The 24,145-nt window shown below is 37.9% G+C and overlaps 1 protein-coding gene and 1 pseudogene across 1 annotated transcript; one reads left to right on the top strand and one right to left on the bottom strand.

The window, feature by feature from the left end:
* Positions 1 to 6,132: 6,132 nt before the first annotated feature.
* On the bottom strand, positions 6,133 to 7,380 carry LOC118827683 (annotated as a pseudogene).
* A 3,242-nt stretch (positions 7,381 to 10,622) lies between these two features.
* Positions 10,623 to 23,997, top strand: polk (polymerase (DNA directed) kappa). The gene is given in 16 exon segments (XM_036599008.1): positions 10,623 to 10,737; positions 11,609 to 11,800; positions 13,054 to 13,173; positions 13,333 to 13,485; positions 14,758 to 14,889; positions 15,008 to 15,158; positions 15,644 to 15,765; positions 15,767 to 15,842; positions 15,957 to 16,081; positions 16,436 to 16,602; positions 17,364 to 17,396; positions 17,727 to 17,823; positions 18,063 to 18,234; positions 19,749 to 20,945; positions 21,331 to 21,370; positions 22,143 to 23,997. Coding segments are annotated over 15 exon segments (2,835 nt in total). The 5' UTR covers positions 10,623 to 10,737; positions 11,609 to 11,653; the 3' UTR covers positions 22,246 to 23,997.
* Positions 23,998 to 24,145: the final 148 nt, after the last annotated feature.

Raw genomic sequence — 24,145 nt, 5'->3', positions numbered from 1 at the left:
AATAATACTTACATTTGTATTTTTTCAATGTTTTATCAATGTTTTTTTTATTTCTTTTAAAGTGAAGTTGAAAGATTCTGATGTATCATGAAAAAACTGTCCCACATTTTCATGGGAGTTTTGGTCCACAGGCAGGGCCTTATTTTAGCCACACTCCTGCATTTTAGAGCAGGAAGTGAGACTGCATCCTTGTATCTCTTGGCCACATGATGAGCAGTTAGATCCTCCTGTGTTGAAATAAGTGTGTCCCAAAGTCTGAAATTCGGTGTGTAACATTAAGAGCTATCACTACCCTAACATATATTTTCTACAATTAAGTAAATGTTTGTGTTTTATTAAAATTATTATGATTTTATGTGTGTACAACTATACTAAGCTATCTTTGCTAGTCATGTACTGGATAGCATTTTTGAATTAAATTATTAATTATTATAAATTATTAATTTATTAATTATAAATGATTAAAATGATCACTACCAAAACAGTCACTACCGAAACATTTGGCAGTGTTATGATTGTTTAGGTAGTGACAAAATGGAATCTTCTATCATTTGTTTTAATAAAATAAACACAATTAAGGCATAAGGTCACTCAAAACTGAGTTTCACCTAAAGTTTTCTAACTTTTCATGTGAGCTCCGGAGGCTGTTGGATGTCTACAATAGTGGTATCACCCCTGTAGATTATTTCTCACTGGTGAAACTGGGGGTGTTACTAATCACCCTGTTTTACAGCCCTCATTGGTCTCCCTTATTTCTAAAAGTTAAATGCTCCAGAGATAACACAAAGGTAAAAAAATAGGGTGATCAAACATCTTCTTTTTCTAGCACTAGTCCTCTTTTAATTTCTAATTGCCTAAAATGTCCAGGATTGGGCTTTGCTTTCATGCTCTGAATCTCATACGGCTCCCTACTCCCTACAAAGTGCACTACACAGGTCTAACTATAGCTTTGTACACCCAAACAGTGCAGTAACTGTTAGACAGGGAGTTGTGCAGCTTTGGCTGAATATAAATGGCTAAATCTATTAGACATTGTTCTGTAGCCGTTCTTTTACAACCTACATAGTGCACTAAATAGGGAGCGAAGAGCCATTTGAGATTTGGCCTTCGACCACTGAGTTAAGATAACACTGATTGTTCACCTGATATTTGGTCAATGTTGCGTTCTTTGAGTTTCTTCCTATAGGCTAGCAAACACACAATGGGGTCTGTGATCACTCTCAAACTCATAAGACATACACAGATCGTCCAAAGGCTCCAAATATGTAGAAAAATGTATGCAGTGAGAAAAGTCAAGTATAGGATCACTGTGAATGTGGCAAGAGAAGAGGCTCTAGAAGAGTTGTGGATTTTCATGATTGGTGTTCTACAGGTAGTTATCCATAAGTTAGCTGTCACAGCTAACAAAGGTGACAGACCCAAAAGCAGAAACATGGGCGCTCTGAAAAATTCACACAAGAAGATACAAAAGAATGTAATGACAAAGAGTAGCGTGGACAAGAAAGGAGACAAATCAAAGCTGAATGAATGTCTCAGAGCAAAAACACTCTCTAGCACTACCATCTGCTGAAAGTGAACACCACAGATTCTTGACCCTGACCATATAGATCATAACATCTGATAATGCCATGACATGTTGCCCTGTTCCGAATCCCAGTCTTTTTGGAACAGTTTTGCTATGATGTATGGATTCACAAGTATTTCTAACAGATTACAAAGGAGGACAGTAAAAACAAAGGATGAAATTCTGCCCTTGATTTTATGATGATGACACAGAACAGCAGCAGTGCAAATCAGAACTGGAACACCGACACCCTCACCACAAATAAGGGAGATACACAGTCTGTCATTGTAGACGGAAAACTCGTGATGCCCAGGATGAATACCATAAAAGGTGATATCGGAGAGTAGGTGATAGGCCATGGTATGATCACTCTGTCGTACTTTAATGGAGATATCCTAGGATGAAAATGATAAGTGAGCTTCCATTTGTTTTGTAGCATTAATAACTTTCCAGTGCAAAATGTTTCAGGATTTATTTACTCACCGAAGCTTCACAGGTTGCAGAGATGCAAACTGCAATCACATTGAGTGCAAACCACCAGATGAATGCACAGAGAGGAAGACAATAAAAAACGAAAAAAGTGGAAAGTTTGTGAACACAGTTGGCTTGACAAATCGTTTGCTATGAAATCCCAGGTGGTTGCTAAGCTGTTGCTAGGCCATTTTTAAGAATGCCTGGTTGTTTCTAGTGTGTTGCTGTGTTGTCCCAGGTGATTCCTATGCTGATGCTAGACCATTGCTATAGCATCCCAAGTGGGGCCTTAGGTGTTGCTAGGCTGTTGCTATGATATGATGCTAATGTGTAGCTTTTCCATTGCTATGTTATCCAAGGCGGTTGCTAAGGTGTTGCTAGGTCTTTGCTATGGTATCCAAGGTGGTGTCTTGCTAGGTGATTGCTATGTTATTCCATTAGTGGTTGCTAATATGTGTCTATGTAGTATTTATGTGAGTCTGTGTTTAGACGAACACTGTACAAAAACTGTATATGCAATTGTTCTGAAAAGCACAAACACATTATTCCTGTATAAGTTCTATGATCCTGCAAAGCTTTGTGGTTCTAGCCTGAAAAACCATGACAACAAAAAAAAGCATAGAGTTAAAAAACTAAGATTAAAACCAAGAACAGTATGTTGGCTTTGTCAAGCCATTTTTCTCAAGCCAACAAAAATACAACATTTAAATCTAACAGCCAATAACATTGTAAACTTAATCTGCACTAGTAGACACAGCAACAAGGGCTCTAACACTTGGCCTCATTCTGTATTCTAAGAATTAACTGTTCTTAAGAAGATTTTTTATTTTACAACCCACTTATGCAGTTGTCGCAAATATTCTGACATTCATCGATGTTTTGTTATTTGGGATTTATTCGTAGGTAAGAACAGAATCTATGCACCCTCAAGAGCACAAAGGTGTAAACAATTCTGTGGTTTAAGAACATGTCACTTTTTCTTAGGACGTTTCTCATGAACAAATTTTGGAAAAAAATAAGATATTGGTGAATGAGGCCCACTGTTGTTTTCAGAAAAGGAATAGTTCATTCTGTCAGTCTTGTTTAGTCAGCATAGGAATCTACAGAGAAAATGTCAGACAGGGAAAGAGTAAATCCAGACTTAAATAAAAGTACAGTTACTTTAGTGATAATTTACTTGAGAGCAAGTAGTAAATAAGTAGTTTATCGGAAAACTACTGGAGTAATTGAGTCACTTTTTTGTATCCGTAATCACAACCTGAAACTGTTTCTGAGTTGACTTCGCTACATTACTGGAAATAATCTGTACAGTCAAAACTAAAGCAAAACATGAAATTATGTGAGAAAAATGTTTGAGACTGATCACTCATTTACTCTGAACTGTGTACTGTGTAAGGCACAAGGTCTTCATTAAACTACGTGCATTTCATTATTAAATGACTAAGGTTCCCTATTTTATCTGTTACCAATGAAGTAGTTTAGAGTATCTGAAAGGGTCTGCAGAGTTTGTGACCACATTTGGGGCTCAGAAGTGTGCCTAGGCCCCCCATCTCAAGAAATTAAAGGAAAGGATAAAAATATGATGTATGTATTATGCTGTATCTCTTTGACAGTCAGCTGACAATCAACAAGTTGAGTGTGCTTTGAATCATCGATCTTGCTGTAGTTCAGTAAGAATTCGACTTAAACTCGGTATGTGTTCAAAACAATAACAAAAAAAATAACAAAAACATTTAAATATATTTATTGTAATTTTCATTGAAACTGCACAATAAATTGTTGCTTGGAGCTTAACTACATACAGTGGTGAGCTCACCTTGTCTCATGTCGGTTGTATCAGTAAAGGAAGAGGTGCTGCTCTCTCACCCTCAGTGGCTGCGGCTGCCTCTGGAACTAACAGTGTGTGCTTTACAGGTCAGCTGCTGAGCTGAGGCGGACCCTCATTGGGCTGTGACTGCAGAAACACTATGTTACATTAGCTATTTTAAAAATCCTTACTTGCTGCATTGAATCACATCCTGTGCTTCTTTATCAACTTGTGTTTGTTAAAAATGACAAATGTAGCTATTCGCTAGCTATGTTACAGTTCATGTTACAGTTTACATATTTACAGTTGGGCACTTTAGCCTCAATTGTTTTCTGCCAAAAACCTGCTCAGAATGACAGAATTTGCCTGCCTTCATTTTTGCTTTCTCTCTGTCTCTCTTTTTTTCCTTTGTGTCTTCCTGATTTTGGCTTAATTTTAACCAGGTCTTGTCTGCTGAACACTCCCTAACTGACTGCCATCTATAGCCAACACTGTAGAAGTCACAGGACTTGAAAGATGATCATGTAAATTACTCATTTAAACACTGTTTTCTTCAGTTCTTTCGAAAACTAATAAAGATTATGTTTGGGTGAAGCCTGTTCCTCCTGAATGCTGCTCCTCTTTAGGTCGCCTTCAAAGTTGCCGTTTCTCTGTAGTGTTGGGAGCTGGTTTGTTTTGCTCTGTTTTTTGAATGGCTTTCAGGACTGAATATTTAAAATGTAACCACATCTTTTTCTAATTGGGTTTATGAGCAGATACACTCATAATTTATTTTTATTCTGTAATGTTATTAAACATTAAAATAGCCAAAAATAGCCCAAAGTTAAAATATTACAAATGAACTCAAGTAACAATAAAAGCACTACAATTCAATTCTACTCAAAAAGTACTGTTTCAAGGAAAAATGTACTCAAGTGCAGTAACGAGAGTCAATGTAATCCATTACTTTCCACCTCTAGAAAATGTCACAGCTAACCAACTCTCTGATACAGTTGTCAGCTAAAGTTTGAACACCGCCAGTCTAATTAGTTAACACATCCTCTACAAGGAACAAACTTAAATATGCCATTTGTCTGCAAATTTTAATGCACAGCTTCTAGGTATCTGCTGAGTTTAACACATGGGAAAAAAACAAAACAAACATAAAACGTGTGATAACGTTTGCACAGGCCACATTTTATGTATTATTTTTCCAATATGATAAATTTAGCACATTTACAGTAATTGCACATTAAAATGTGCAGGTGTGTCCTCTGTAAAGGATGTGTTAACTTATTTTCACTTAGAAAAAATGAACAGAACACTATTTGACCCAGGGCACCTACACTTTTGCATGTGGCTGTTAACATATTTCTAGTCACATTTAACACTGGACAAAAACTTTTGAAACTTTAAAGAACAGAATAAATGAATACAAATCTAAATATATTATCCAAAGAATAGTAAGCATTTGTAATATCCTCAGCATATTATTTTTTGTGATCTTGGCACTGCTATTCTGAAAGAGCGACATTATTCTGATAACATCAAAGACCACCTCCCTGCCCTCCTTCTATACTGAAAAAGTACCAAGTGAAAATAGTTTCTTGATGAGAATGCACTTTAATACAATACAATTACTGATCAGCAGTCAAATTTCAGAGAGATCAGGGAAGCTGAATTCCTCCAGAGGAATTAAGTAATTAAAACAGAGATTTTTCTATGAGCTCTTGTCACTCATCACTTGTCTGTTGTGCTGCAGTTAGGTCGATGACTGTAATGAGATCTTTGAAGTTTTTTTGGAATCAGAGCTGGATCAGCACATACTAACCAACACAGAATGGGTAGTAAGTATAGGTACAAAGTAGATGTACTGATCATTTACATGCAAAGAACTAATGTGCACATAAATTTCTATCGGAAATTCACATAATTTAAAAAAAACTTATATTTAATAATATATAATATTATTTACGTCCCTATATATACATTTAGATAGTACACACAAGTGAAGCATAGATATATGGATAGCAAGGAAAACTGCCTTTGGCAGGAAAAAATATGTACATAAAAATTAGCAGTTACCGAAAATTTTGAAAACAAATTACTGGTGCTGACATACCACATACTGGTAGATCCATACTGTTACACTGCAGTGAGCAAAGAAAAAACACAGTATAGCTGTGTCCAGCATTCAGCCATAAACTGTTAAGAATAATATTTTCAGAAACCATTAAAAAAAGCAAAATCTTGTCATGTTGTTCAACGCTCCAAAACAAGTACAGCTCTAGACGTACTCATTGAAGGTCCGTTAAGCAGACTCTGTGTAATTTCCTGAAGGTTCACTGGCAGCCAGGCAATCGTCCTGGCGCCGGTGGTACACCATGCATGGCACGGCATGGCGCGACCCCAGGCAGGAGACAAAGAATAGGAATGCTGCCTCCACATGGAGGGACCCTGCAGCCCAGCCCACAAAGAGTGCATCTCCAAACTCGAAGCGAGGCACCATCTCCGACATTGAATGGTCATAGAACTTCCTCAATATGTCCTGGGCTATGTAGGTAACAGGGATGAGACCCACAGTGCCAGCTATGCAGCAAAGGACCCCTTGTATCATCTTCAACCCACGCTTCACCCACCAGCCGCCTTACCCCTGACTGCTCTTCACATGCTTTAGTCCGGGGATGATAATGATGAGGCCCAACGGGGCCAAGGCGTCCGACAGACACGTGATGCGGGCCAGCATGATGTCATGAGAGAGGCCCAGCATGCTGTCATACTCATGGGACTCTGTTGTCCCCTCCTCCTGCACCACACAGGTCTCCCACAGGCACACATTTTAGCTCTCTGCAGACGGCAGCTCGATGGAAAGGCTCTGCCATGAGGGCATAAGAGTGGCGGTCAGCGAGCAGAACCATCCCCCAAAGCCCACTACCAATCCAAGCTAACTTTGCAGTCTGATAGTCTCCACTCAATGAAGCCCAAGTCATCTCAACTCAAAAACTAGAACAGAAGGAGGAGAGAGGGAGTGAGCAAGACAGGGCAGTGACAGTAGCACTGCCCTCTAGACTCCGTCCTAGAAAGAGCGAGAGAGAGGAAAAAAACACATGCAGGCTGTCCCTCGCATCAGAGGAGAGCTAAGTGTGCAATGACCATCACTCCAGGAGCTTTTGTTCCCAGCGTACAACTTGCTTTTTATTATTTTTATATTTTAAAAATATTAATTAAGTGTAGCACTGATATTTCTTCTATGTGTAAAGCCAACTCCCATCAACATATATCATGAAAAACAACAGAAAATTCATGAAAGTAGTGTTTTGAAATGAAACTCTACATACAGTTACATACATACCGACTTCATAACCAAGAAAGCCCAGCAGTGTCTCTATTTCCTGCGGGAGTTAAGGAAAGCTCATCTCCCGTCCACCATCCTTATCACCTTCTACAGAGGCACTATAGGGAACATCCTGAGCAGCTGCATTACTGCCTGGTTTGGGAATTGCACCGCCTCTGCCCGCACGACCCTCCACGGAACAGTGAGGACAGGTGAAAAGATCATCGGGGTCTCTCTTCCCTCCATCACGGACATTTACACCACACGCTGCATCCGAAAAGCCACTAGCATTGTGGCTGCCCCCACACACCCCTCACACAAACTGTTCTCTCTTCTGCCATCTGGAAGAAGGTACCGCAGCATTCAGGTCCTCACAGCCAGACTGTGCAACAGTTTCTTTCCACAAGCCGTCAGATTCCTGAACTCCCACGGACTGAATTGATGGACACCCACACAGACACAGACACACACACACACACACACACACACACACACACACACACACACACACATAACAATATGGGACTAACTCACTCCCCACTTCTTGCAGTTCCAAATTATGGAACACTGTATTTAAATATAATTACTGCATTTCACGGAAACACTTCATTCGATATGACTGTAGATCTGAATACTTGCATTTTTGCACATTTTATTTCACTTTAACAATGTTAGCTGCTAGAATTACTGTATCAACCAAATACTGTATACCATTGCTGTTCTGGTTGCTACCCTCCATCACGGACATTTACACCACACGCTGCATCCGCAAAGCCACCAGCATTGTGGACGACCCCATCCATCCCTCCCACAGACTTTTTCACTGCTGCCATCTGGCAGAAGGTAACGAAGCATCCGTGCCATCACTGCCAAACTTTGCAACAGCTTTGTTCTGCAAACAATCAGGTTTTTAAACTCACAAAGACAGAACTGAAAACCCCCTCACACACACACACTTTACACTCACACACACCACTTTTTGTTGCTCTTCTTGCACTGGTACATTGCTGCTAATACTAATACTGTATTTTACTGAAGTACTGTATGTTTCTACCTTAGTAACTGCTGTGCTCATATGTGTTATAATCTGACTGTGCATTCCCACATACCATAGCATGTTAAATATCTCTGCATCTTATTCTCACTACCTCATGTTCAGAAATGAGTGCTGTGTCAGCGCTGCACTGTCCTGTCTATTTACCGTGTCTAATGTCTGTTTTATTTACCATATTTATTGTATTGTTTCTAGTTTAATGTTTGCACACTTACGTCTGCACGGTTGCACTTTGTCTGTATTGTCTTATTTTGTTCAATGTTGCACCATGGTCCTGGAGGAACGTAATTTCACTCCACTGTGTACTTGTACACAGATGGAATGACAATAAAAGCCTCTTGACTTGACTGGACTTGACTTGACCTCAGTGACTGCTATGCTCATATATGCTAAGCTGTCTGCTAAGCTGCTAATATGTCATAGTATGTTACATTCTCCTTTGCACAACTCCACATACTCTCAGTACCGTGTACTGCCTGTGTTCTGTTTCATATTTATTTTAAGTTTTTCGTATTTATTTATTGTACTGTATTGTCTGCGCTGTACATATTGCATTGTTTTGCACCTGTCTTCCTGTGTTGAACCATGGTCCTGGAGGAATGTTGTTTTATTTCACTGTGTGCTGGTATATAGCTGAAATGACAATAAAGCCTGACTTGACTTGACTTGACTTGATCTTTATTCAGATATTGAACTTGAGACTTGACGATGCATGCCCTTGGGGTACGTAGGTTGCCATTCTGAGAAGAAAAAGACAAATGACAATGCCACTGGCAATTTAAAGTTAACACTGGGGTTGAAATGAAGAGTTTTATTCCAAAATGCTGTATATCCATTTGTAACAATTTTGGATATAAAGAGTTATTGAAAAGAATAACAACTGACTTTTGATGAAAAACACATTATTATTTCTCTAATAAAGCATTAATTATAATACGGCACTGGTATTTCTCCTATCTGTCCGCTTCCAACAACACATATCACAAAAAAAAATTAATTCTTGAAAGTGGTCAATAATGCATTTTGAGATGAAACCTTTCGAATACAAAAGCTTTGGAGTTTCCATGTTTTTAAAAGTTGTAAGGAAAAACAGTCCACTTTATAGCATAGGCCTAATATTCAGGACAACGTTGAGATACATGAACCACGAGACGTCTTATTTTTCTCTCAACCACTTCACATGTGCTTTGAAAGGTGCACATTAGTCATGACACTCATCAAGCTGAGCAAAAAACTTTGATTGCAGAGGGACTATGGATATGCACATGAACTCTGCACTAACCTGAAAACATATTAAATGTACTGGTCAATCATCTCATTAAAACATTTTAATAATGTTTAATGTGAAAAGAAATAGACATTTAACCCACACTCATTTTTTAAAACTAGTTAAAACGACTAGTATAAATCAAGAAAACATGAAGTGCAAACTTTTCGTCAATATTCTCTCTTTTGAAATGGTACAGTTTTCAAAAACAGCTTAGTGTAATTTCAATCTCAAGGTCAGTGCACAGTGAATTTTTCCAGAATAATGCATCAGTCTAGAAATGCAGCCCACCAGGACCACAGCGTAGCTTTTGGAATGCAGCTTTTCATGCAAAGCACCACTCAATCTTCAGCCTGTTAAATGTGAGCGAGTGAGTTAAATGCCAGGTTCAAAAGGTAATTTAATTAAAAATGTGGATGACAAGCCATTGGGTAAAGCAATAAGTGTTAGTTTTATAGTATTTTTCTCTTTGTTATTATTGAACAACAAAAATTTTCAAATATTACCTTGTGGAACCTTTGAGACCAGACAAATTTTGGATTGAATATTGTTCCAGGAAAACCAGAATCCAATGATTTCTCACCCTCTCAATCACATGTAGTGGACAAAGAAAACCTGAAGCTGTAGAAGAAGTTAATAACAGAGTATGAATTAAATGCAACTGCAGATACAAATGCACATTAAATTCTACCTAAATGTAAACATAGAAATTAGCACGCTAATTTATTGTAAGTAACTTGATGTCATTAATACCAGACATGTTAAAATCAGATTAGTCAAGATGGATTCCTAGTCTAGATTAACTAACGTTAGCTAGCTATTTAGCTATATGCTGGTGACTAGCGACTGACAATCACCAATGAACTTCACTGACCTGTAAAAATGTCTAAGCTTTGAAGTTTAAGCTGGAATAAAAAGTGCATGTGAATGGTGGTTGTGTTGCCTTGTCTGCACTGTGCAGTCTGTATAGCTCCAGCCCTTTGAATGTTATAAAAGCAGTATATTCAGCATATATCACAAAACTATCTTTAACATTTAGGTCTAAGGCAATATTTGTCAGCAGGAGGCAGTAGGAGTCAGCAGGAGGCAGCAGGAGTCAGCAGGAGGCAGCAGGAGTCCTCAGTAGTCAGTAGGAGTCCTCAGGAGTCAGTAGGAGTGCTCAGGAGTCCTCATCTCCTCTCCATTCACCACCAGCGAAGAAGTTTGAAAATGGCGGCGGTTTGAGCTCAGCTGTCAAAATGTCTCTGTTCGTGACTCTGAGGTAAATTTAATGTGTATTTAGCACTCGCGTTCCCTCTTAGCGGTATATTTAACACTAAACATTATATACTACTTTACAGTGTTAAGTACTTTGACTGACCATTGTTACCGTGTTGATTGGTGAGGTAACGCTAGCTATCTTAGCTAGGCTAGTTTGCTAGCTAACCAGTATTACAGGTTTGAGTGTGTTTACGTCGGAGTCCAGCAGACTCGACTCTTATCTAGCACGACTGTAAACCGTCCTTTATAACATTTTTACCTTCTGATACTGCGGGGCTTCACCTTACTTCTTGGACTTTAGACTGAAGGCCTGAAAAGTCCTGACTGAAGAGTGAAAAAGAGATAACGGTCTAGATTTTACCAACATTTTCGGGGGTTTGTTCGCAGTTGTTTTGTCTCTGTTCTGGCCTTTAATGTTTTCTGTTGTCTTTAGAATGTGCAGAGCTCAGAACACAGACGAACCAGAGTAAAAGAGCGAGAACATTCTAGCTAGAACAGTGTAAAAGTGGGAGAACGTTGTAGAACAGTGTTTCTGCACATAACTTGTGAAAACGTCTCTTATGTCTTAAAGTATATTTAAGCTCATAAAATGATAGAAAAATTGAGAATCTGTGTTAATAAAATAAACATTAATATGTGCCATATTTGAATATGTGTGCATGGCTGTGCGGTGGAAAAACAAATATTGCAATATCAAAAATATTGTACTGAATTCATTTTTTAAAAAATTGTGCAGTATGAACAGTGGAGATCATTCTTTATTCTCCCAACAAACACCTGTACAACATACCAGCCAAATGCAGTTTGTCTTTGTTGTTTGTCTGGTCTGTGTTCTCTGGATTTTTGTCATTCTTGTTGTATGTAATCCTCAGTTTAGGTGACTTGTTCCACCTGTAGCCTGAACACCTGCTGAAAAGATGGAGCCCAATGCAGGCGATGGAGGGGCTGATAGCAATGGGGGTCAGAACGTGCTGCTCTCCAGAATTGCCCTCAACGACAACAAGGCTGGTATGGAGGGCCTCGACAGGGACAAAATCAACAAGATCATCCTCGAGACATCCAAGGTTTGCTAAAAGATTTAGTTAATGGTGGTTTGTTGGCTCAGTGCCACTGTGTCTAAAAAAAGAACTGTAGCGATAAATAAAAATACAATGTCTGTAGTACTTTGTACTGCTTAATATCTGTATTCCAGCCTTAGTATAATCTTCGGGTATTACTGCCTTAGTCATTTATAATATGTATTCTATTCTGCAGTAAGCTATAACATATAGTGGTTCAGTTTCCTTTAGGATTTGCATAGGAGTCTTGTAGAAATTCCTCTACAGTATTGCAGTATTTGCTTATTAGCTGTTGGTCAGTTAGCTAATGATCATGTACTTTTTGAGCTGAATCAGATGGGTTACAGCAAGAAAGAAAACACACAACTGTTGTGTTTGATGACTGGAGTTCATCAAACTGGAGTTACTAGACTGGAGTTAGGACACACTGCCGAGGTTTTAATGTCGAGGTTTGTTGACTGATAGCACCAGGCTTTTTGATACACGCAGTCGATCCACAGTGGCATTTTTGTAATCCCCATAATCTCCATTAAGACTGGGCATTGACTTTTAATCTTCAGATTGTGTGCAACAACCGAAATACAACACTTTATATGGAAGGAAACCCTACCAGAGATGCTCAGAAGTTTCTAAATCAGTCCTCAGAGACCCACAGCCAGTCCACATTTTTGTTATGTTCATGTTCTCATCACAAGGGCTGATTACCTGGGCTCAGGTGCGTTAGGGACTTGAATAGAGCAAAAATGAGGACTGGCTGGGGGTCCCTGAGGGCTGGGTGGGACTCTCTCATCTAGCTGTATCTTTTCTTCTTCAGTAACATTTCCCATGGCTCAAGTGATGAACGTGGCCACACCCAGAGTAGCGTCTGATGTACTTTCTTTGGCAGAATGTCTGGTATTGTGCATGTTTTTAACATGTGAAACTCATGCTTTGTCCCACTAACGATTATGAGGAATACAAAAATAGTATTTCATGTGGAATACCAGAAAAATCTGTGAATTGAAAATACAAGTTATTAGTAGTCTCTAAAGCTTTATCGGCACTCTTCATAACGATGAGAAAAAAAGGCTTAAAAATGTCTTTATCGTTGCTTGACTACATTGAAACTAAAAGGGAAATCTAGACATTCAGCAAGATAAATTGAATGAAGTAAACAAAGTGTGCAGTGATATATTAATATGCTAAAAAGATAGCTGGTGTGCACTAGACTTAAAAAGATACAAAAGGCTTGGAAGTCTAAACTTGTATCTGCTTTGCAGGGCTCCAGATTCTATGAAAATGAGCTAAAAAAGGAGCGACAGGTGAACGAGCGCATTGAGAAGATGTTGCGGCATAAAGCTAAGGTCACAGAACAGCAGATACAGAAAGCACAAGCGGAGGTAATTCGGTTTTTTCGTGTGTTCTGCATTTGAGAAAGCTTTAGTAATTTTAGTGATCATCTGATGGATGGGATGTCAGAAATTTGTGCTTTTCTATTATTTCTTTGTTATGTAATAAGGGTATGTTAATACACATATTTGAGTATTTCTGTTCTGTAGGTGGAGAAGCTGACCGCGGAGCTGGAAAGGGGCCGTGAGCTGGGTCGGGTGATAGTGCATGTGGACATGGATGCATTTTATGCTGCCGTGGAGATGAGAGACTGTCCAGAACTGAAGGACACACCCATGGCTGTGGGATCCATGAGTATGCTGGTAAGGATGCTTGTTCTGTCTGACGAAGTCTGGTCTGAGTAAGGTCATTTTCTTGGAGCATGTTCATTCCTGCTGTGTTTCCCACAGATTTGAACTATACTTTGGCAATACGCACCCTACAGTGTTTGTACAATAGTCTGTTATTACAAGTACACACATGATTTATTTATTTGTTTGTTTGTAAGGGGCCCTGAGTGATTTTTTTTCCCCTGTGAAACTATATTGTCATGGAAATATATATAAAAACAGATGGTGTGACCAGCTGCCTGCCTCAGTTTAACCTGGTATTTTTGTTAGTGCTGTAAAAGGTGACTATTTAGATTCTGAGCCTTTGTTTTACTCAAGTAGGTTGCACCAACAAAAATAATGAATTACCAAAATACACTTCAAGATATCACCATTTGTCCTGAAAGTATTTCAGTAAGGTTTAAAATTGACTACAAAGCGCTTCTCTCTAAATTTGCACCTAACAGGGTACCTGGGCTACGAGTCTGTTCTTGCAGCTTCTTTTTAAGATATTTCTCACTACTCATCTGTTAAGTAAATATTAGATGAATAAGTAGTGTAACTGGAACTAGGGCAAAATCACACTGGGTGCCCTTTCAGCCACTTGTGTGCAGTGTCATCATTACAAAGTTGTGTCTAATGGGCTTGGGTATGCCACTGTGAACCAAACAGTAGTAAAACATATTGCAGCTTTTAGCATGTATCACTTTGGTGGCCGTGTTTGCTTGCAAACTCTTTACGTAACCCTAAAGGTATGATGATTCACACAACGTGTATTTAGGAATCTTACTGTGAAACACAAAGTTGCTGCTGCTAGGGCTACAATTAACCATTATTTCTTTGTCATTTAACCTGTCGACTTTTTAAAAATTAATTTTAAATTAAACTAGCAGAAGACAGGTTATTTCCTTTGAAGTGTTCCTTCAATGTGTGCTTAAAATGCCATTGCAAGCTGTCAGAGTGATCATGTGAAAATTATAGTGCATTATAGAATGCTGTTTTGAGTGTTTTCACAGTCAAGTTTATCAACTTTTCTCACTGATCGTTGTAGTCCTGACTGCCAGTGGTAGACAAATTGTTAACTGATTGTAATAAAGAATGGGCTATTGAATACGTAAAAACAGCTCGGGCTAGGTTTTAGGAACTGGTATAAAATGTTGACAGTGGCATGGTTCTCGTTTTTGCAAGCATTCAGTTTTTTTGCCCTGCATCTATTCTTAAATACATGTATTATATGTATCAGTGTAACATGTTTTACTTTTTTAGTCCACTTCCAATTACCATGCCAGGAGGTATGGTGTTCGTGCTGCTATGCCGGGCTTCATTGCGAAGAGACTCTGCCCAAACTTGGTCATTGTTCCACTCAACTTTGGCAAATACACAGCAGTGAGTGAACAGGTGATGGTCAAATATCTCCGTTCTTCAACTGATTGAGCTCAGCATTAACCTCCATTTAGTTGCAGTCATAGACAACTTACTGTCAATTTTAACATATTTATATGTGTTTGTTTTTAAGGTGCGTGAGATATTCGCAGATTATGATCCTCACTTTCTACCCATGAGTTTAGATGAAGCTTATCTGGACATCACTGACCATCTGGAGCAGAGGCAGCACTGGCCTGAGTCTATGAGAACATATCACATCAGTGAAACAAAGACTGAAGGAGGTAGCGAGTACTGTTAAGATTAGACATCACTGTAGCTCTTTGCGCAGCTACTTTAGTACTTTGAAATGGACAATTTGAAGTATGAAATTACTTATTGTTGAGGTAATCAGCAATAGAGTTATCCAGTAATTACTTTTGAATAAAATAACTATTACAAAGCTAATGTGTAATTAATGTAATTATCAGAATCTGGGATTGAAATGTGGGCACACACATTTCAAGGAGATTTTAAGGCGATAATTTAAAAATGATGCTTTTAAGTAAATACAGTTTCTGTCCTTTGACAGAAAGTGCTGGGCAAGCTAGAAAGGAAATAAATTGTAACAAATTTAGCTACTTAACATGCATATAATCATATAGAATTAAATCATTTGTAAATAATTTTAGTATCACTCATGAATCCTCTCGTGTTAGTAAAATATTAGAAAATAAAATTTAAACAGAGCAGAGCAATTACATGGTTTTCCCCCTTGTTTCTGTTAAAGACACAGAAAAAACTAGTACAGAGGTTGGAGCTGAGAGAGATACTCTTTCCCCTGTACTGTTTGAGGACAGCCCAAGTGCTTCGCCTACATTACCAGGGGCTGATGGGAAGGTGGAGGTGTTTGGGAACGAGTCCTGAAGAGGCTGTGAGAGAAATGCGTTTCCGTATTGAGCAAAAAACCTCTCTGACTGCAAGTGCAGGTGATTCCAAAAATATGCTTTTAGGTCATTTGTAATCTTCTTTAACAGCATTATATACTTTATAAAAACATTAATGATTGATGCCTTTTTGTCATTTGTTTCTCTCTGCTTAAGGTATTGCTCCAAACATGATGCTTGCGAAGGTATGCAGTGACAAGAACAAGCCTAATGGACAGTACAGAATTCCTCCTGAGAGACAGGCTGTGATGGACTTTATCCAGGATCTGCCTGTTCGGAAGGTTCGTGTCTACTTCATTTTGGTCTCTAATGATAGATTCTGAAGTCGTGTAGTCATTCTGTAGCCAGTGTCCTGGCTGTATTAGGAACTCCAGATCTAAGCTGGTTTTCTCTATGAGAAAATGAATGTTGTTTTCGCTGTTGTTGCACCTGAAGTAAACAAAAATGTATTTTGACAAACAAACATTGTTGCCTGATCCTCTGAATTATGAGATTGTTAAGAAGCTATGACAATAGCTATATGCAAACTAACACTACTGATTACTGAAATGACATCATAGGACAATAAAATGACACATAAGTTTAACAGTTACAAGATAGTGGCTGCTGAAATGCTAAAGAAGTTTGTATTGCAGGTGTCTGGGATTGGGAAAGTGACTGAAAAGATGCTGGCTGCTTTGGACATCATTAGTTGTGCTCAACTTGGACAGCAGATGGCAGTCCTCTCATTGCTCTTCTCTGAAACATCCTGGCATCATTTCCTCCAAATCTCACTTGGGCTTGGCTCTACGCATATAGAGAGGTTAAAAAGAATATTAATAAATGTTATATATGTTTATTTGCCCTACTACCACTTATATCTTTTGTCATTAAAATGTGACACATTGGTTTTGTTTTTGTTTTTTTTTATAATTTTTCATATTCAGCAGTTGTACATTACATTAGAATTAGTTTGTACAAATGTATGAGTAGATATAGAAAATTAAAAGCCAAATCTTTGCTTGAGTAATGTGTGTGTCATAATGCAATTCAGGCCAGCTAGTTATTAGATTTAAATATGCCTGAACTGTCTTTGTCAGTCTTATGCAACAAAGGGAAAGCATTTGTGAGGATCTGTGGTCACTTGCATAACACATCTTAAGTAAAGTTTGGCCTCAAATGGTCCTTTACCTTCTTATTAGCTTCATATAGTCTCCTTTACCTCCTTTTTAGCTTCATAAAATCTCTTCAGGGAAACCTTTATGCAGAACAGGGGTGTCCAGCTCGATCCGCAAAGCTGAAGCACACCTGATTCCACTAGTTTAATCAGTTCCTCTCAGGCTTCAAACATTTGATAATGTGATCTCCTGCTTTGTTGGAATGAAAACCTGCACACTGGCCCTCTTCGGATCAGATTGGACACCCCTGAAGTAGAAAGGAAAAAAAAAAATCTGTAATTGCAAGTTGAGTTTTTAGCCCGTAGGTTTATTTTGACAGATGCAAAATGTACATGCACATTTATGGCTTTAAATTTATCACTTAAGCATTTAACTTTATGCAAGCTGCCTCTGTTTTTACTTGCAGAGATTCTGAGAGAAAAAGCATGAGCACAGAAAGGTAATTTCTTCCTTCACGATCTATGTCCAGTGGTGAATCTCACCTTGTACTCTCCACTTATTTTGTTTTCTGTCAGCAGTTCTTGTTCAGTTGCCCAGTGTCCTTATGTTTTCACATTGCCTGAAAAAGCCATTCTGTAACAGAGCACCTGAAAAGGGGATATTAACAGCACCTGTAAATGATCCTGGATCAGCTGCATTTAATGGTCATGAATTGACCATTTGTCTTCAAATCTCATGTTTGAATGGAAAAAAAATGGAAATGCAGTGACTCCAAGATCTTTTATGGGTGATTTGACACAGAATGATTCATGATCATGTTTCTTGTCAGGACGTTTGGGGAGATGAGTGACACAGAGGAGCAGTATTCTCTGTGCCGGGAGCTCTGTCACGACTTGGCAAAGGACCTACAGAAAGAGGGCCTCAAGGTACAGCTTTTGAATGCAGAAACATAAGGGATGTATTGAGCTTGGTGGAGAGCTTTTTTTCCCTTGTCTGTCTTGTTACTAATTTTTATGTCTTGCCTGTGTGAAGCTATTTGCCAGAGACTACAATGGCTGTAGTATAATATTTTATCTTAACTGTCTGTGTTACATTTGGAATTAAGGTCAACTTTGACTACACAGAAATAGAATTAACTCATTTCATTGTGCAATTTTACATATAGGGCAAAACTGTCACCTTGAAATTGAAGAATGTAAACTTTGAGGTGAAGACCAAAGCGTTCACGTTGCAGTGTGCTGTCTGCACTGAAGAGGAGATTTTTGCTGCTGCCAAGGACCTTCTGAAGGCTGAGATTGATCATGTCAGCCCTCAGCCACTGAGACTGAGACTAATGGGTACACATCTTTTTCACTGACATCTTTTTGATTATTACCGTGGTGATGAACCAAATTAGGATGGATAAAATCTCTCCTGGGCATCAGGACCTTGGAGTGGAAGTCATGGTTTTGTGATTACCTGCTTTTATTTACTCACCAAGACATGTAATTCTTCTTTGTACGCCCATTAAAAGCTCTTCACACTTCATGTAATTCCATCAGATTTACCAAAGTAGTTTGCCTGAGTCCTTTGCAGGCAGGATTGAATTTTTTCCTGTCATTAGGCTTGGTAATAACTCTAGTAATTAACTTCAATGAGATGGTTATTAGCACAATCATTGAAGGCATTTTTCTGCATCAGTAGACAATCCTGATAACTCTATTAGTCACTGTGATAAATTTTTTTTGAATGTCTAACTGCCACTTCATTATTAACCTGAAGTCTAGACGTGTGGTATTGTGAGGATTTTTAGGCAGTTGTAATGCCTCTTCTGTGTCCCCTACATCTCTACATCTCCTTTTCTTTATGTGTTTATGTTCCTAAATCATCTCTTTGTCTCTGAAGCTTTTCAGTCATACAAGTTATGGAATCATGTTGTCAAGTCAAGGCGACTGTATTTAAAGGGGTTTAAATGCTAGGGAATATTTCCATCACTCATTTGAATTAATAAAGCGTTTTAAAGTAATAGATGGGTGAAAAATCAGATTTGCTTAATTTTTAACTTAACCTAAATGTGGTTGATCAGCAAAGGCATGTTTGGTGTCCAGATTTTGTTTTTTTTTTAGTTCTGAATTGGAGCTATGAGGCTAACAAACATTTCAGTAGTCACCCAAATAGCCTGAATTTCTTTCTTTAAAGATACATCAAAAATACAGCAAAACCTCTCTTAACCTTTTCAAATTGCATCACGTTCTTAAATAAAGCCACACAGACTAGTTGATGTGTTTTAGTACAAAGTATATCTTACTATGAACTATAAAAATTAACAAATCGTCAATGCTGCAGGTACCAAGCGTTGGTATTCACAAAGCTGTCGTAAATTAGAGGACTGATTTTGGATCAGACTCCTCTGTGTTTATTATGGTCAAAAACTGATTTTGGATCAGCACTCCTACCCCTGAGGTAGTTTGTAAATACAGACTATGTTGTCTAAATTTTGTTCATTTTTTATAGTTGACAGTTTGTCATACTGTGTCCTAAACCTAACAAGTATGATACTAATTAAGATTAAGAACAGTTTGGGATCTTTGATTGACTTTTGAAATCTAACGTTCGTTAGCACTGTTAGCCTCACAGCTCCAGTTCTAAACTAAAGAAGCAAAATTTTAACTTCCAACATGTCTTGGCTGATGTCTTGGATAAGTGTAATTTTGCTCACCAGCTTCTTTAAATGAGTGGTAAAACATCTTTTGGTTTATACTAAATACAGTTGCCTTTCACCATTACAACTACTAGATTATCTTTCAGTTGATTATATTGTCACATTGTAAAAACTTATTTCTTTGATACATTTGATCTTGTTTTTTGATAGGTGTTCGGGTCTCAAGTTTTATCAGTACTGATGACAAACGGCCCCAGCAGAAGAGCATAGTGGGTTTTCTGAAGATAGCGTCAGATTCCAGCAGTTCAAGACAACCACCCAGAGTTTTTTTCAGACCTGAAGAGGGCAGTGTGTCTGAGTCTAGTGTCAGTTCTCTGAAGCAACAATCTGAGACCAGAAGTCCCTCAATTGTAGGAGAAATACCCAGGCTTGTCAGTAAGTTGGGGAACGAATCTGAGGGTACTAGGAGACCCCAGCAGCAGACCTTTTTCCAAAGGGCCCTTTCAAGAAGGTTGCAACAGCAGTCTGAGCAAGAAACCTCTTTGTCTTCAGATGAACCATTTACAGCCACAGACTCAACAGTATCCCATGCATGCTCATCAAGAACTTGTACAGAAATTGACAGAATGGTAGTTAAAACTGACACAAGCTTGCCTGCTACAAATACAGCATCACACATAACTGAATGTATAAACATGCAGTCATTAGTGAAAGCACAGTCAAATACGCTGCAGTGCTTCACCTGTCCTGTGTGCTTCAATGAAATGGAAACTACGGACCTCAGAGTGTTCAACCAACATATAGACGAATGCCTTAAGGGCAGTGCAGTGGACGATGGGAGCACATTCATGGATGTAGGTCAGGATGTGTGTGAAGAAGAGAAACAATTGGACAAACAGGATCATGTGGAAAAAGATCAGCCAGTGTCTTATCATGCTAAAGCTACAGATTCAAGTTCTGGAACCAGTATGTCATTGGAAAATTTAAACAGAGGCATGTTAACAATAGCAGATGAGGGGCATTGCACCAGTTCCTCAAATGCAGTAGCAACCAAACTAGTATTTGAAGATGGTGCAGATTCCGATTTTAGGACACCGTTTTTTAAACGCTTTACAAACATGAACGAAAGGCGTTCACTTGTGCCTGATGAAGCCTTATCAATGACTGATTCTGGATCTAAAGCCTTAAAACAGACTTTTAGTCCTGATGCGGTTATAATGAAGGACGTGAATGTGAAAATCTCCACTTTGACATGTCCAGTATGCAACCAAGCTCAGGATACAGATGACCTCACTCTCTTCAACCGCCATGTGGACATGTGCCTTAACCAGGAAGTGTTGCTGGAGTTCAGAGAAGCCAGTCCCCAATGTGGTCAGCCAGTTACAGTATTGCTGGGAAAAGCCAAAGGTCAGTGTTAGATTTAGTTAGATATATATAATTTATATAAAAAATTATAAAGCAGTATTATCACGCTTTTGGCTACCACAGACAGTAATTTGGGCATGTTTCCCTGTACTTAGACAAGATTTTAACAGTTGTAGTTTTAAATTTGCATTGCATAATCACATATTTCAAATGTTCAGTCACTGCCGAGTGACTTCTTTTTCAGTGGATTTTCAGTTCTGTTCTGAATGCAGGGGAACATGTTGAAATTATTCTCCACAGTAATCACTGCTATAATGCAGGTACAACAGATACATTTAGTCGAAAAATGCTGGAGTGCTCCTTTTGTTGACTTGTTGTTGACTTGCTGTTTTTTGCTATAACTGTATGTATTTTGGGTATTTTGCAGATCATGAGAGAGCTTCTAATACAAGAGGGAAAAGCAAAAGGTCAGATTCTTTTAACAAAGTCATGTGCAAACTCTGTAAATATGGGTTTCTGCAACTATGGGCAATTTTGACTGTTCAGATTTTTACTAAATGGACCTCATAAACAATTCATTTTAAGTATCAGTATGTAATCCAAATAATGAGTTATACAAAATTGCAAAAAATGTTCTTTACACTAAATTTTATCTGAATAGAAATTGTTATTCCATTCAGATTTTTGCTGTTTTTGAGTATACATGACAATTAACATGCCCACTTACATTAATTGTGGCAGATAATGTCTGATGTTTATCAATTTAACTTGAATTTGAAGTAATTTTACACGTGTAATGCAGAATACACCTTTACATCGATGAGCCAAAACATAACCGCCAGCCTAATATGGGCCTCATTCATCACCTACCTACCTACCTACCTACGGAGTGAGAGATAGACACACACATAATAAATATTGATATAAATGTTTTGACTTAACATTTATACAATGCAGTCTCAATAGAAAATATGTAATTTTGTAGCTTTTATGCGTTTGAAGAAGGAAATTCACTAAAACTGGTGTTTTAACTTTATGCTTCATGAATTACAGTAGCTCATAACATTCAGCAGCAATTTGATATGTGAAATGTGTTCTGACACTAATGAAGTATTTCTGTGCTAGAAATTGGAACATGTATTTAAAAATCCATGATGGACACTTCAGTGTATTTGTTTTATGACAGATGCAAAGCTATAGTACTAAGATGTATGTATTTATGTTCTTGTTTATCTACAGGCGCGGATCATCACCAAATCCTCCTTCAAAGAAATCCAAAGCCATTAGCACAAGACACACCATTGACAAATTCTTCAAGGGAAACAGCAACCAGACATTCTAACAGAATTTATCTGATACTGCTCCTACACTCAATAAGTCCACACCAAGCAGCACAACTGTCAATGAAGTAACGTATATTAGAGAAAGACTTTGGATATACTGTTGAATTTTTACTTCTGGGTAAAATAATTTTAGTGAGTGCACTTTTAAAATAATATGGATATGCTATGTGGAAAAAGCTTATATTATGTGTGTATTTAATTGAGACAAAAGGAAAAGGCATTTTTGCATAGTGTACGTAATTGAAGCTAAACAGACTGGTTGCTAAGACGATATTTTTCTTAACATTTTTATTCTTATGCTGGAAGAACATAATAATGCTTTCTTACTATTTTGTATTTCTGAAATTATAGACACAAAGCACTTTACAGACCTTGCACAATATTATCTAAACCTAATGAGAAATAAATATTCAATTTATTGGTGTTCACGGACCAGCAGCCTGGTAAAAGACCTCCTGAATCTTGAAAGCTTTTGCTTTGTTTTGCTTCAGTGATTCCATCTGGCATTCCTCCAGTAACAAGCAGTTTCTCCAGCCTTTTTTATTAGACATATCATTCAGTGTATTCTGGTAATAAAAAAACATTCAGAAAATTCAAGGAAGAAACCATAAAGGTGGCTATCAGTTCTAACTGAACTAGAAAGAGTAATCCTTTGGCAAAAAAAAAAAAGTTTGTTTTTTAGTACAGTTCTTTCTCTTTTTTTGACTACATTCGTGAAGTTGTTGATTTATCAGCTAACTCTCGGCTGAAATCTGATTCAAGATTAAATTTATTCACCACCAGGTGGTGACACCTTCATGGATGATTCCACAATTAAGGTTTTTTAGCCCTTATAAAACTGAAAAATTAATTCTCTTAATTTTCAGCATTCAGTCTAAAAAAACATCAATTTGACTATTAAAAAAATATGTAAACCCATTTCAGGAACAGTGCACTGGGTTGAAAGAAAGAGGGTTGACTTTTTTGTTTGTTTGTTTTTGTTTTTTTAGCATAGAAGTAGCAAATACACAAAGTGTGTAGCATCCATGAGAGCGTAATTGGCACTATCTCTCCCCCCATCACTCAGCTCAGTGCTAGTCAATGCAGGTATCTTTTAGCTGCTGTAACAGAATTGGCAGTTAGTGTTCTCCAAGTGTGCTGAGCTGTCCAATGATGATGTGTTAGCAGCAGTTTGAAAAGATGGGGTTTTGCTTTCCATGTCTTAGAGGAGTCATATGTTAGTCTTCACCCTTAAACCTCGGTAGCATTGTGTGATAGGGGAGACCTAGCTAGCGGTTATTAGACACGACTAAATTAGGGAGAACTATGGGGTTAACAATGCAATACTCTTCTTCTTCCCATGATCTTCAGGAAATTGCATGATGTAGCTTCCTATTAAACATGTGGCATAATATACATATTTCAGAGGAGTGAATGTAGGGGTGGGCAGTATGACTATTGTTAACGAGATAAGTTATGTCACGATATGCTTTTATTGTGGACATTGTCAGTATAAAAAACTGTTTCATTACAAAGTGAGTATAATTTGGCCTGTTTAATTTGATTTTGTGCAATGCAGTTTGTAAAACATTGCATAACACTTCAATTAGAGGATTATTATCATTATTATTATTATTATTATTAATGTATTTTTCCATGTGGCACTATGGGTTCTCTTTTATCCATTGTTTCAACTTATTTAAGCCTAGAAAAACTAAATATTTTGATGTATATTGTGGGTCATTAAAATATCTTGAAGTATCGTGATGATATTTTTGCATACTGCCCACCCCTTGGTGAACGTGTTCAGCTAACAGCATTCAGTGAAATGTTGTGGGACACAAAATACACATTTTTCATAACTTACCATGGGTGACTCATGAAAAAGGATGTTGCAAACATAAGTTGGTGAATAAATCT

This window comes from Colossoma macropomum, unplaced genomic scaffold (assembly GCF_904425465.1).
Source record: "Colossoma macropomum unplaced genomic scaffold, Colossoma_macropomum, whole genome shotgun sequence".
NCBI classification, from domain to species: Eukaryota; Metazoa; Chordata; class Actinopteri; order Characiformes; family Serrasalmidae; genus Colossoma; species Colossoma macropomum.
The sequence above is the reverse complement of the archived record's forward strand: the minus strand, read 5'-3'. Positions and strand labels throughout refer to the sequence as shown.